Genomic DNA, 15561 nt, shown 5'->3' with positions numbered 1-15561 from the left:
CCCTAATGGCGGACAGAGCTGTCCATAGGGACCCCAGGCAGCACGGGGCAAGCAGCCCAGAGCCTCTGGACTTCCAAGAGCTAAGCAGATCAAAGCAAGCATATCTATCACACTGAAGAGATTTAAACTTCAAAACTCCTTATAAGAAATGGAAAGGGAGGTGGATTTTTTTTTGCTTTTTAAAAATAAATAGGCAGCTAGTATTTTTTTTTAAATTATTATGAGGAACAAGTTTAAGCTTTGTTGTAACGTGTGTTGTTTGCTTGGACTGCACAAGACCTGAATGCTTGTGTAGGAGGAACTCTTTGAGTTGGCTTCTTAAATACCTTTATGCTGTTTCACATCTGATACTCCTTGATGAAACCTAGGAGTCTTGTCTTATAACAGGCTTATTCAAAGTGATACAAGCTACGAAAGTGAGATCTTGGAAGAGTGTTGCCGTTTTCAGAATGTAATAAAAATATTGTAATAAAAAATAATAAATAGTGTGTAATAAAATGTGTTTTTATGATATGCTTATATTTCCAAGATCCCTGCTTTTTATAATTTATACTCGGGTAAAGGAGAAAATCCCTGGAAATACTCATTTTTAGAGGGCGGGTTCGTGAGACTTGACATTTTAGTGAAAGGAGTTCACAGGTTGTTAAAGTTTGGGAACCACCGATGTAAAGCCATCTTAGCAGAATGGGAAGTCTCTCTTAGATTTGACATATTTCAAGCCCCAGACACCCAATATAGATAGCATCCTCCAAAATACCACATCTGAACATTTCAACCCTGTTTTGCAATTGAAACTGCAGCCTTACTGCACAGAGACCCTTGAAATGGTGTTTTTAAGATACTGTTACATACCCAAGGCCACATTTCGCACTAGGGGCTGTGCAGAGGTGCATGACACCAGCAGGAGCTCTGGGAGGGTACCATGCCTGAGTCCCACACAGCGCTTCACAGAGCACTAGGGAGCTCCATTACCACACTACACCACACCACACCACCCGTTTCTGGAGCCAAGCCTTCATTACTTCCCAGGCAGAGCTAGCTTGGCTGGTCAGTGCAGAGAGGCCTTTGCCACTTTGGAGTAGCCAGCACCACACTGGGAAGGTCCAGGAACTATACTGTGCCTATCCGTTACACTTGGGAGCAAAGGGTTCTTTGAATTCACCTTCATGGGACTGAGCAAAATTTAGCCTTCTGTCAAGAAAAACAATTTTTTTAATTGTTTCTGCACCTTTTTCATTTTTACATTTCACTTGGCTTCGACAAGGAGTTAGGTTAGTCAGTTTTGTGTGTGTGTATAGTTGACAAGCTCTTTGCTGTTGTTTTACGTCTGCAACATGGCAGGGAATTTTTAAATAAAAAGAAAGGTGGATATAAGGTGCAGAGAAAGCTGGCTAGATTGTCGGGCTCACGTGTAGTGATCAACAGCTCGATGTCTAGTTGGCAGCCAGTACCAAGCGGAGTGCCCCAGGGGTCGGTCCTGGGGCTGGTTTTGTTCAACATCTTTATTAAAGATCTGGACGATGGGATGGATTGCACCCTCAGCAAGTTTGCGGATGACACTAAGCTGTGGGGCAAGGTAGATATGTTGGCGGGTAGGGATAGGGTCCAGAGTGACCTAGACAAATTGGAGGATTGGGACAAAAGAAATCTGATGAGGTTCAACAAGGACAAGTGCAGAGTCCTGCACTTAGGACAGAAGAATCCCATGCACTGCTACATGCTGGAGACTGACTGGCTAAGCAGCAGTTTTGCAGAAAAGGACCTGGGGATTACAGTGGATGAGAAGCTCGATATGAGTCAGCACTGTGCCCCTGTTGCCATGAAGACTAACGACATATTTGGCTGCATTAGTGGGAGCATTGCCAGCAGATCAAGGGAAGTGATTATTCCCCTCTATTTGGCACTGGTGAGGCCACATCTGGAGTACTGTGTCCAGTTTTGGGCCACCCACTATAGAAAGGATGTGGACGAATTGGAGAGAGTCCGGTGGAGGGCAACGAAAATGATCAGGGGGCTGGGGCACATGACTTATGAGGCGAGGCTGAGGGAACTGGGCTTGTTTAGTCTGCAGAAGAGAACAGTGAGGGGGGATTTGATAGCAGCCTTCAACTACCTGAAGGGGGGTTCCAAAGAGGATGGAGCTCGGCTGTTCTCAGTGGTGGCAGATAACAGAACAAGGAGAAATGGTCTCAAGCTGTAGAGGGAGAGATCTAGGTTGGATATTAGGACAAAACTATTTCACTAGGAGGGTGGTGAAGCACTGGAATGGGTTACCTAGGGAGGTAGTGGAATCTCCATCCTTCGAGGTTTTTAAGGCCCAGCTTGACAAAGCCCTGGCTGGGATGATTTAGTTGGGGTTGGTCCTACTTTGAGCAGGGGTTGGACTAGATAACGTTCTGAGGTCTCTTCTAACTCTAACGTTCTATGAAAAGGCTTTTTATTTAAATTAAAGTTAAATCATGGAAACATTTACATTTACACTGGATTTTGTGAAACCCATTCTCCCCACAAAACATACACATAGGCGCCGACTCTGTTAGTGCTCCAGGGCTCCACGGGGAAAAATTAGTGGGTGCTCTGCACCCACCCGCAGCCAAGCTCCCCTCCCCCACACCCCACCTCCTCCTCCCCTGAGCACGCCACCTCCCCGCTCCTCCGCCTACCTCCCAGCGCTTCCCGATTGCTGCCGCCAAACAGCTGTTTGGCTGCTCCAGGGGCTGGCGGAGTGGGAATGTGGCGTGCTCAGGAGAGGAGGCGGGGAAGAGGCGGGGCTTGGGCAGGAATGTGGGGAAGGAGTCGGAATAGGGGCAGGGAGGGGGCGGAGTTGGGGCAGGGACTTTGGGGAAGGGATTGGAATGGGGGCGATGGAGGGGTGGAGTCGGGGCATGAACAGGGGCAGAGTGGGGGGTCCAGCATCCACCGGCAGGAGCAGAAGTCAGCGCCTGTGGGCATACATACCTTTCCCTTCAGTGGGAAAGGAACCGAGAATTTGTTCTTTTAAAGAAAAAAAACTTTGCATTTTGTTCAGTTTCATAAAGATTTATAAACCATAAAGCTTTGAAGCCAGATGACCTTTTTTGACCCAGAACAACCAGATACCAGAAGACAGAGTAAATCAAACTCAAGGATTAAATGCTCATAAAGCTGAAGGAACTTTCAGGCCCAAATTTAAAGTCAGCCTTCCTTCAGCTTCTCTGGGAAGCAGCAGCAGCCTATACAATTGAACAAAAATCTGTGCACTTGTTTCCATAGGAAATTTACTAAAAAAGAAAGAATAAACATGACGTCCACTGTTAAAATGAGACTTGTATGCATTTACTCACATAATAACGTACTAAATCTTCAACTGCATCATTTCTACAAGAGACTGTCTAGAACAGATGCACTATACAAATACAGGGAATCATTCACATAAGATGTGACAGACAGATGCACATATGTACTGGGGGTGGATGATAGGTAACCCTAAAATATCCTATGACTTTCCTAGTGAGATACCCTGGGTGGAAAAACATGCTATTCTAACACACACTCCATCCCCATCAGATGTCTATGTCTCATTTGGCTGTTGGGAGTAAGGCATGTAAACGCATGCAGTTCAGGATGATGAATATGCCCTATTATGTTTAGCTGTCCATATCTGTATTAGTGCCCAATCTGGTAAGGTGAACAACACCACCTCCTGGGAAATGCTGATTGCCCTCACCTCCAACTGAAGTGGAGGTGAGGGTGCTCAGTTCGCATCTTAAAGGGTCATGGACTAAAGAATTGCTGACAATGGCAGCCAACATGAAGAATCTCTGACAATCATAGAATCATAGAATACTAGGGTTGGAAGAGACCTCAGGAGGTCATCTAGTCCAACCCCCTGCTCAAAGCAGGACCAATTCCCAACTAAATCATCCAGCAGCATGGAATGTCTGCACCCTTATTGATGGAGGCGATGCACAAAGGCCTGTGAGAAGAACAGCTCTTGTTTCCAGAGAACTTGCCTGCTAAGATTGATATTGATATTGCAGCACTGAGTGAGACTAGACTTCTTCTTAGCCTGTGTCCTCAGCGTGCCACAATGGACTTGCATTCGCTACTGACTTGAAGACAATACATGAATACATCCTATGGCTCAAGAAAAGAAACAGCATATTAGAAACTGCCCCTTGTCCCTACAAAATTCAGAGGAATTAACATCTGATCTGGCCAAGTATAAGCGACAGGAAGACATTTATCAAGTGCACCTACTGGCAATGTGAGGTCATGATATCCAGCTCAATACACTTTAGCTAATTCTTGATATGGAAGAAATTTATAGTCATTCATTTGTCATAACAGGTGGAAGTCAATGTTAATCTCATGATGATTAATATGATAACAGGGAGAAAATCTAGCAGCAGGACTATACACACACATCCATGGTAACATTAATGTGCAATGACATGGAGAATATGAGTTTTAGGTTTTCCTCTGAAGCCAAATCACCTTTGGATCTAGGGCAGCGGTTCTCAAACTTCCATTGCATCATGATCCCTCCCCTTCTGATAACAAATTACTACTACACGACCCCAGGAGGGGAGTCCGAAGACTGAGCCCGCCTGAGCCCTGCTGCCCTGGGCAGAAAAGGGAGGCCAAAGCTGAGGCCCAAGAACTTCTGCCCTGGGTGGGGACATGTAACCTTAGCCCTGGGCGGGGACATGTAACCTTAGCCCTGGGCGGTGGAAAAAATTCAGCTTCAGACTTGCTGGGGCCCAGGGCCAACACCAGCCTTGGCAACCCTATTAAAATGGGGTCACGACCCACTTTGGGGGTCCTGAACCAGTTTGAGAACCCCTGATCTAGAGCCAGGATTCTTCACTAGGTGAATCCTGGGGTCTGCTGCAGTACAGCAAATCCTTTCCCAGTCTGATTGTTAAGCAAAAGGTCCATCACACTGCTCCACAGCAAAGGAAACCAAGGAGAGCTCTTTGGTTCTGGATCAGATGCGCCGGAGTCAGGGAAATGTGAGCTGAGGAGCACATGGAAAGGTCTGTGTTTCAAAGATGGGGCTATTCTTGTAGAGGGGTGGCATTGTGTGTCACTAATTGAGGTAAAGCAAAATGCCACCTCTAGATGCTGCACTTTCTTGCGTGCCTCTGGGTTTGCTTTGGTCACTAACTTTTTTTTTTTTTTTTTTTTTTAATACCTAGGGGAAAAAAAGTAACACTATCAATTTGATCACAGTGGGCTAGATCTTCAATATAGCTATACCAATTTACACTAGCTGAGGAGCTAGCTTCATGTTTACATACATTATGCACACACGTGCTGTAACCTAGAGAATGCTAATGAATAACAACAGGGAATTCTACCACATTTATCCATAGATATGGAAACACACGTCCCATGCAATATAGGTTGATTCCAACAAAAATTAGTTATTTGTATTATTGTAGCTTCAAGGAGCCCTAGTCGTGGACTAGGATCCCACTGTGCTAGGTGCTGTATAAAAACACAGAACATAAAGATGGTGTCTACCCCAAGGAGCTAGTTTACAATCTAATTTACTATGTGATTTAATTAAGCAAAGGCCCCAATCCTTAGCTGGTGTAAATCCGCACAGTTCCAAAAGACTGCTGTGGAACTACATTGATTTACACCAGCCGAGAATCTGGGCCAGAAATTCATCTGAATTTTAGCTCGGCAGCAGATCGGGTGCAACTATGCTTTTTCTCCAAATATTTAAGCATCCCTGGGATTGCAGGCTGTTACATTAAAATGTAACACTGTCATTTAACAAACCAAAAGCGTGGATCATCGTAGACTGCACACAAAGTACTTTCATAATTTTGCAATGCGTTTGATGTACCAATCCCATGCAGCCACATGTGATGGAGAGAACAAAACTGTCTGTCATGCAATTGACAAGAAAAGCTAGTCTCCACCTCAACATGAAATAATCTCTCCAATGTCTGAGTCATCAGAGCAACAACACTGGGGGAGGATGGGGGGGAGGGGATGGGATAAAAAATCTTGAGAAAATAAATGCAAATTGCTTCAGATGTTGAATGAATATAAATGTTTCTATTAATCATATTTAATAAGCAGCTAACTGCAGCACATGAGCTGACACTCAGACTTACACTATTACCTTGCATCCATGTGAAAGCAATGATTTGGATATGAAAAATTCTCTCAGAAATTCACCATCAAAAGGGGGAAAAAATCAAGTCATTTTCCAGGAAATGTGCTGTGGGAGAGGAGTCAAGTGGGCAGGAAAAAAAAATCTGTTAATAGGTTGCTTAAAAACCAATGTTATAAAATCCATGTATGCACTTTTTTTTAATAGGGGAAGGGAGTTATTTCTTTCATTGTCAAACCCAGCTGAGGAATCACCGAGAGCACGCTGTTTTTATTTTATCCATAGAATTATTTGACTTTCAGACAGTACGATGAGAGGCGTATCTTAATGGCTTTTGATGATGCACAGCCGCCAACAAGAATACTCCGCCTGAGCAGCTCATAAGAAGTCAATTTCCTGCTTTGGGAAGAGGGTTAATGTGACAAAGTGACACCAGGGGGATCTTTAAAGTATTGAACGATTATGGACTGATGGGCTGGCATTTGAAAAGCACACTCTGCATGTATGCTGGGAAGTCATCCCTCCATGTCTTGTGCTACTGCCAACCAGTATTGAAAACAGCCAGTCTGCTGATGTGGGGGGGGGGGGGGAAGCCATCCATGCACAACACGTGATGTATAAAAGGAAGCTGATCCCTGAGAGAATTAGGGACTTGATCACATTTTGAAACTAAGTCTGCTGAATTCTATTGATTCAGTGCACACTGCGGGATGACCATCAGCGGAGAGAAGTGGGAAAGGGAGGGAACCATACTTGGCGCAAGCTATTATACATGGCAAGGTTTTCTAACACAGGCCAAGCCCAGGTGGAAAGCCTGTGATGCCAAGGAGAACAAAGAAGCTGTGAGCCGTATGACAAAGGCCTGGTCTACACTAGGCGTTTAAATCGGTTTTAGGAGCGTAAAACCGATTTAACGCCAAAACCGTCCACACTAGGAGGCACCTTATATCGATTTTAATGGCTCTTTAAACCGGTTTCTGTACTCCTCCCTAACGAGAGGAGTAACGCTAGTATCGGTATTAACATATCGGATTAGGGTTAGTGTGGACGCTGATCGACGGTATTGGCCTCCGGGAGCTATCCCACAGTGCACCAGTGACCGCTCTGGACCGCAATCTGAACTCGGATGCAGTGGTCAGGTAAACAGGAAAAGCCCCGCGAACTTTTGAATATTTCCTGTTTGCCCAGCGTGGAGCTCCGATCAGCACGGGTGGCGATGCAGTCCGAAATCAAAATAAAAAAAAGAGCTCCCGCATGGACCATGCGGATGTGATCGCTGTAAGGGCAGGCAAATCCGTTCTATCCGTTCTATCAGCGCTCCGTTACAGAAGATGAAATTCAGAATCCTTTTTTAAAAATCTCCAGACAGACGCCATAGCAGGGACTCAGCGCACTGCAGCGTGACAAGCGTAACGGAAAGCCAAAGAATCAAATGGATGCGCATGGACTGGAGGACTGAAGCTATCCCACAGTTCCTGCAGCCTCCTAAAATTATTTGCATTCTTGGCTGAGCTCCAAATGCTTCTAGGGTCAAACACAGTGCCCGCGGGTCAGGGCATAGCTTGGCAATCTACTCACCCACCCCCCACCCACCCCCAGAAGCGAAAGGTAAAACAATCCTCTGACTCTTTTACATGTCACCCTATCTTTACTGAATGCTGCAGATAGACGCGATAGTGCAGCACTCAACACCAACATCCTTGCTCCCCCCCCGCCATGGGCGGCTGATGGTACAAAAGGATGGAAATCCATCTTCATCATCAGCATAAGCTGATCGTACAAAATGATGGAAATCCATCCTCATCATCAGCCTCAGCTGATGGTACAAAAGGACTGGTAACCGTCCTCGTCATCAGCCTATTGGCCCTAATTTTTTCTGGTGGATGGATGGTGCAATATGGCTGGTAACCATCCTCATCATAGCAACAGGGGGCTGAGCTCCATCAGCCCCCACCCTTCATGTGTAAAGAAAAGATTCAGTTGCCCCTGGACTAGCAGTGGGATGCTGGGCTTCTCTCCTACACACTGCTTAATGTCCTGTCTGGACTATCATAGCAGCTGGAGGCTGCCTTCCACTCATTTCTCACTAACAAGTCAGTGTGTCTTATTCCTGCATTCTTTATTAATTCATCACACAAGTGGGGGGACAATGCTACGGTAGCCAAGAAAGGCTGGGGGAAGAACGGAATCAACAGGTGGGGTTGTTACAGGAGCACCCCCTGTGAATAGCATACAGATAATAATTTCTGCGGGCTCTGACACAGAGCAGGTGGTTCTCTAGCACACTTGCCTATATTAGGCAGCACTGATTCTATTTTTAGATACCAAAAAGGAGGGATTGACTCAGGGAGTCATTCCCAATTTTTGCTTTTGCGCCCCTGGCTGATCGGCCAGGGGCACTTATGACAGCAGCCAATGGTACAAAACGATGGAAGGTGCAATATGGCTAGTAACCACTCTTGGCTTTTGCGCCCCTGGCTGATTGACCAGGGGCACTAGCAGCAAATGGTACAAAAGGACTGGTAGCCATGATCATCCTCAGTTCCAATTTATGGAAGGGTTTGGATGGTGCAATATGGCTAGTAACCATCTCTGCTGTCATGCAAAAGCAAAAGCATGCTTCTGTGTAGCGCTGCTGAATCGCCTCTGTGAGCGGCATCTAGTACACATACGGTGAGAGTCACAAACGGCAAAAAAAGCTCCATGACTGCCATGCTATGGCATCTGCCAGGGCAATCCAGGGGAAAAAGGCGCGAAATGCTTGTCTGCCGTTGCTTTCCCAGACGAAGGAGTGACTGACGACATTTACCCAGAACCACCCGCGACAATGATTTTTGCCCCATCAGGCACTGGGATCTCAACCCGGAAGTTCCAAGGGGCGGGGGAGGCTGCGGGAACTATGGGATAGCTAGGGAATAGCTACCCACAGTGCAACGCTCCAGAAATCGACGCTAGCCACGGACCATGGACGCACACCACCGATTTAATGTGCTTAGTATGGCCGCGCTCCACCCGATTTTATAAATTCTGTTTTACAAAACCGGTTTATGCAAATTCGGAATAATCCCGTAGTGTAGACGTACCCACAGACATATAGGGACCGCTCAGCCACAAGGAGTTTATTCCTATAGAGAGTGAATAGTCGAGTCTTTAATGTAAACTACTTTGAAATTATATGGGGGGAGGGATAGCTCAGTGGTTTGAGCATTGGCCTGCTAAACCCAGGGTTGTCAGTTCAATCCTTGAGGGGGCCATTTAGGGATCTGGGGCAAAACTCTGTCTGGGGATTGGTCCTGCTTTGAGCAGGGGCTCGGACTAGATACCTCCTGAGGTCCCTTCCAACCCTGATATTCCATGATTCCACCAAAGGATCCCAAAGCACTTTAAAAACTCCAATCAGTCTCACAACAGCCATGGGAGATACCAGAGATAGAACACAGAATGGCTACACTGGGACAGACCAATGGCCCATCTAGCCCACTAATTGGGCCAGTGCCAGGTGCTTCAGAAGGAATGAACAGAACAGAGCAATTACTGAGTGATCTATCCCCTGCCGTTCAGTCCCAGCATCTGGCTTAGGGATATCCAGCACAATGGGGTTACATCCCAGACCACCTTGGCAAATAGCCATTGATCAACCCATCCTCCATTTACTTCTCTAGTTCTTTTTTTAACCCCGTTAATAATCTTGGCCTTCACAACATCCCCAGCAATACATTCCACAGATTGACTGTGGGTTGTTCCTTTTGTTTGTTTTAAATCTGCTGCCTATTCATTTCATTGGGTGGAATTTAAAAATTCCAAACCATTAGTCTCACAACACCCATGTGAATGATTATCCCCCATGTACCTATGAAGAAACCGAGCAACAGAAAAATTACTCTGCAGGGATTGTGGGGGCTCAATACTTCTGAGGGTCATGCCCTAAATGGCCTGCCCAGGGTCACACAAAGTTCACTGTATGCTAGACATGTGATTTAACTACAAGTCCATCCTTCTTACCACTTGAATTATCTTACTGTTTCTTAACATGGGCAATCATTTATCCTAATTCGTGTTGCTTAGCTATTAATATCCATATTTCTATACATTTTGTGATTACTATTTTTCCCCTCCCATCATTTGTCATGTCTAATAAGACTGTAAATTCTTCAAGGAAAGGACCGTTTCTTACTATTGGTATGTAGTGCAAGTAGCACAATGGGGCCCCCATCTCAGTTGAGGCCTCCAGGTGCTATTACAAACAAAACAACAAGAAGGTGGCCAACAAATAACAGAAAGACTGAGGGACAACTGGGTAGAGGCTGATGTGTATTTAACAACATCAACACAAACAGTATATAAAGCACAGAAAACAAATTTATACATTCTGATTGTGCCCCTCTCTCTTCCTATGTTGCCTGTCTTCCTGGATTGAAAGCTACTTTTGGCAGGGAAATTGCAAGCATATTGTGTGCCCTTTCAGAACAGCAATAATAAACAACAACAGTAACAGCAGCAACAAGCACTCATTGCAGGAGCCGCTGGGCCCATGTACAGATTTGTAAAATAATTAAATTATATATATATATATATATATATATATATATATACACATTTTAAAAATCACACAACTCTGCCCTCAATAGGCAGCATCAATAGACAAGCACCCAAATCTCTAGCTAAATTTCCATAGCAACAGCGATGTGACAGAAAACACTCCATCCACAAACCATTGAGTCCAAGGCTGCCCTCCGTTTCCAATTATCTTCAAGCCAACGCTTAGTGAACAGACTGGCCTTGCACTGTGCCATGAAATGCATCAAACTCAAGTACTGGCAGACTAGCGAGGCAAGCCAGCACTACACTCGAGGACGTTCCATTGTGCACTGACCCCGAGGTATCGTCTAAAGCTCAATTAAAATGCACTGCAGCAAACTGTTCGCTGAAAGATGTTGCACTCGCACAAAGAACCATCATCCCCCGGGCTCTTCTAAACTGGTTTTAGGGCCAGGTACTAGGTGTTTAGCTCAGCACCATATGAACTGAGGAAGTCTACAATGATTTCTCCCCAATATGGATAAGAAACCACAACAACCACTGCAGCAGCACTGGTTCAGCTAACCTGTAATATACTGACTCTGTTGTGGCTCAGCCCATACAAAAGATAAGGGACTTACTACTACTGCCAGCTAAGGGAAATCTCCAACAATTGCACTGTCGCAGCACACATCCGTTACAGGTCCGCCAGCTCCATACCAACAGAGTGCTTTACGTTAGGAAACCACTCCAAAGCTTCTCATTTCAGCTAGATCCAGACCCTAATTGGATAGATGTTTTAGAAGTCCAAGAATATAAATACAACCACAGTTGTCAGGCAAGCCATGCAGACTCAAAGCAAAAGCCAGCAAGACAATCGTCCATTACATGCACTTAACAGAAGCCCTGCAGTGGCTCCTTTGCTACAGGTATCTCCTAGCTCACATCTGGGAACTGCTAACAGAAGAACATCACCTAGGGCTTGGCTACACTTACAAGTTGCAGCGCTGGGAGTTACAGCGCTGGTCATGCAGCTGTGGAAGGGCCAGCGCTGGAGTGTGGCCACACTGACAGCTACCAGCGCTGCAGTGTGGCCACACTTGCAGCACTTTCCAGCGCTGTATTGAGAGGTGCATTGTGGGCAGCTATCCCACAGAGCACCTCGTCCCGTTTTGGCGCCGTTTTGGCGCTGAGTATTGTGGGAAGGGGAAGGAAGTGTGCGGGTCATTCCGCTTCCTGTTTGCCAGCGCCCCGTGGTGCATCGCTTCACATCCCAGCATTCACTCTTTCCAGCAGCGTTTGGCGCCATTGTGAGTGTCTTTCTGTTACCTCTGTGTGAATCGCGATTTCTGTGGCAAATGGAGCCCGATCTGCTGAGGACTCTGCTGATGAGTGTCACCAGCACAACACGTTTGGCAGTCCAGCTATTCCTTCAGCTCCAAAGTGACAGTGAGGATTCCGACGATGATATCAATATGGATTTGCCTGCCGCGTGTGACACTAAAGTGCTTGCGGCATTTACGGAAATGCTCAGCACCGTTGAACGCCGCTTTTGGGCTCGGGAAACAAGCACTGAGTGGTGGGATCACATCGTCATGGAAGTCTGGGATGACGAGCAGTGGCTGCAGAACTTTCGTATGAGAAAAGCCACTTTCATGGGACTGTGTGCTGAGCTCGCCCCCACTCTGCGGCGCAAGGACACAAGATTGAGAGCTGCCCTGACGGTGGAAAAGCGAGTGGCTATTGCAATCTGGAAGCTGGCAACTCCAGACAGCTACCGGTCGGTCGGGAACCAGTTTGGTGTGGGAAAGTCGACCGTGGGAATCGTTTTGATGCAAGTTTGCAAGGCAATTAATCGCATCCTGCTAAGAAAGACCGTGACTCTGGGGAGCGTGCAGGACATTGTGGATGGCTTTGCACACATGGGTTTCCCTAACTGTGGAGGGGCGATAGATGGGACGCATATTCCTATTCTGGCCCCCCCCCACCTGGCATCAGAGTACGTTAATCGGAAGGGGTATTTCTCTATGGTTCTCCAGGCGCTTGTGGATCACCGCGGGCGTTTCATTGACATTTACACAGGCTGGCCTGGAAAGGTGCATGATGCACGCATCTTTCGGAACAGTGGCCTGTTCAGGAAGATGCAGGCAGGGACTTTTTTCCCAGACAGAAAGATCACAGTAGGGGATGTCGAAATGCCCACTGTGATCCTTGGAGACCCGCGTACCCGTTACTGCCTTGGCTCATGAAACCCTATACAGGGAAGCTTGACAGGAGCAAGGACCGGTTCAACTACAGGCTGAGCCGGTGCAGAATGACTGTGGAGTGTGCTTTTGGGCGTTTAAAAGCCCGCTGGCGTTGCTTGTATGGGAAGCTAGACTTGGGGGAAAGCAGCATCCCCGCGGTTATATGCGCTTGCTGTACCCTCCATAATATTTGTGAAGGGAAGGGTGAAACATTCAGTGAGGCATGGACCACCGAGGTTCAAGTCCTGGAGGCTGAATATGCACAGCCAGAGAGCAGGGCTAATAGAGAGGCCCAGCACAGGGCTACAAGGATTAGGGATGCCTTGAGGGAAGAATTTGAGGCTGAAAGCCAACAATAATGTTTGCTGCCTTGCATGGGAGTGAATTGCACTGCTTACACTGTTATTCTATTATCCATAATAATAATATGATTTGTAGTGCCTCTTTCTTTACTGGGCTAAGGTATCTTTCACTATCTGCTATAATAAAGACTGTTTTCAAAGCCAAGAATTGTTTTATTGAAAAGAAAAAAACTTCCTTGACAGACAGACAGACACACAACATTTCATGAACACAAGAGGGCAGGGGTGTGGGTTGGTGAACTGTACAGTCACAAGTTTGCATATGCCCTGTCTGGATTGCTGTTTAATGAATCCTGCACTTCAGGGTTCATATACTGCATGGTGATGGGGGTTGAATGCAGAGGGTAAGGGTGGTGGTAGGTATCAGGGCTGGTTGGGGAACATACAGGTGTTGGAGGCAGCTGGTGGTGGTAAGAACCTGGATGCTGGGGAAAGGTGGTTTGAGCTGACATTGGGGCACAAGGCACAAAGGACGGGGCGGGTGGGGGAGTAGCACGGTAGTGCTCTGCTTGCATGGCAACGAGTGACTCTATAGACTCCGCTTGGCGCTCCAGGATGCTTAGCAGCCGCTCCGTGGTTTTCCTCTTGGCCACTGCATTTCTCTTGCGTGTCCTGCTTTCTTTCTCTCGCCAATCCTTCAAGTCCTTACTCTCTCGAGCAGACTGATTAAGAACAGTTTTCAGCATGTCTTCTTTGCTCTTTCGGGGATTTTTTCTCAAATTTTGAAGCCTCTGTGATGTTGAACATCTGGGCAGTCCAGTAGTCAAGGTCACTGTAGAAACAGAAATGACAACATTTAACACGGGCAGCATTGTATCCACTATCTCCAGACATGAATTGTTACACTGAGGGAGTGAGTTCTTATTTAAGCATTCTTTTACCCACACGCATAACACTACAGAAGCCACGACATGGTGAGTGAGCAGTGCTTATATGGGGAGAAGTGGGGCTTGGGTGTAAGAGGGGAGCTGGTTGCTTCGGGTAATCTGGAGTGCTAGAGGGGTTGAGTGAAATGCAGATGCAGGGGTGATCTTATCTCCCTATCTCTTCACTAAAGAGTCTCCCAACATTTTTCACAGGACTTAATCCTGGAAGATGTTTCCCTACTGCGAGTCACTAGGGAACAGCGGGGGGCTCTTTTAGAGCAATGTGGATTCCGCCCGGGACCCTATGCGGCTTGCCTGTGTTCAGAAATGGTCCCCCCACCACTGGCAGAAGAGTGGCGCGGACGCGTCACCGTCACTGGGACAAGGGACACAGTGGCTCTGCCTATAAACCTGCGCAGGCATATTGCCCACGCTCTGGATGAAGCTTTTGCTGAGATAACTGAGGCAGATTACCGCGACGTGATAGACCACATCAACGGGCTATTCCACATCTAGAGGCTGGCATGCATGCATCCATAACCCCCCCTCCTCTCCAGAAACATTTCACCCAGAAAATAAAAGCCGCTTACCGGTAACACGCTCCTCTGCTTGTCCTTCTGCAACTGCTGGCTGCTGCGATTGGGTGCTTTCCTCCTGGCTTGAGAAGAGCTCCTGGCTGCATGCCTCCAGGGAATCTGCGGTTTCTTCCCCCATGCCAGGAGCTTCACTCGCGGTTTCCTCCCCCCCCCACGCCTCCGCCTCCGCCGCCTCCTCCGCCTCCTCCTCCTGTCCCCCAGCCTGCTCAGAAGTGTCCATCGTTATCCTGGGATTGGCAGTGGGGTCACCCCCAAGTATCTCATCCATCTCCCTGTAAAAACGGCAGGTCGTGGGAGCAGCTCCGGATCGTCGATTCCCCTCTCGGGCTTTGTAATAGGCACTCCGCAGCTCTTTAATTTTCACCCTGCATTGTACTGCGTCCCGATCATGGCCCCGATCCAGCATGGCCCTTGATATCTGCTCAAAGATATCGTAATTCCTACGGCCGGAGCGCAGCTGTGCCTGAACAGATGCCTCACCCCAAACACTGATGAGGTCCTGCAATTCACCAGTGCTCCATGCTGGGGCTCGTTTGCCGCGTGGAGGCATGGTCACCTGTAACTGATTAAAACTGATTGCACTCCACACCTGGCTGCAGCAAACAGGAAGGAGATTTTTAAATTTCCCGGGGCATTTACAGGGCGGGTCACCTGAGCCAAGAGCAGTAGAGTGCAAACTGATGTGCAGAGTGGCTGAACAGGAATTCTGGGATACCTCCTTATTCCCTGGAGGACAGGTAAAGCGCTGGTGAGTGTCCACACCTGCTGGGCAGCGCTGGATCACCAGCGCTGCACTCCTTATACCCCTGCCGGGATGGGTTTTCAGCCAGCGCTGCAACCAGGGAGTTGCAGCGCTGGTTG

At 47.2% G+C, this 15561-nt stretch overlaps 1 protein-coding gene across 9 annotated transcripts in view; it reads right to left on the bottom strand.

Moving 5' to 3' along the window:
- LOC123349171 (c-Maf inducing protein) overlaps nt 1-15561 on the bottom strand; it is a 198746-nt gene that overhangs the window by 90201 nt on the left and 92984 nt on the right. Inside the window, exon 1 of one of the 9 annotated variants that reach the window (XM_044987006.1) lies at nt 10825-10907. The exons of the other annotated variants lie outside the window; for them this stretch is intronic. Within the exon in view, the coding sequence (XP_044842941.1) occupies nt 10825-10905 (81 nt within the window). The 5' untranslated portion in view covers nt 10906-10907. Of the gene's footprint in view, nt 1-10824; nt 10908-15561 lie in introns of those variants that run through there. 9 annotated transcript variants of the gene reach the window in all.

The sequence above is a fragment of the Mauremys mutica genome, chromosome 14 (assembly GCF_020497125.1).
Source record: "Mauremys mutica isolate MM-2020 ecotype Southern chromosome 14, ASM2049712v1, whole genome shotgun sequence".
Classification (NCBI taxonomy): domain Eukaryota; kingdom Metazoa; phylum Chordata; order Testudines; family Geoemydidae; genus Mauremys; species Mauremys mutica.
The sequence above is the reverse complement of the archived record's forward strand: the minus strand, read 5'-3'. Positions and strand labels throughout refer to the sequence as shown.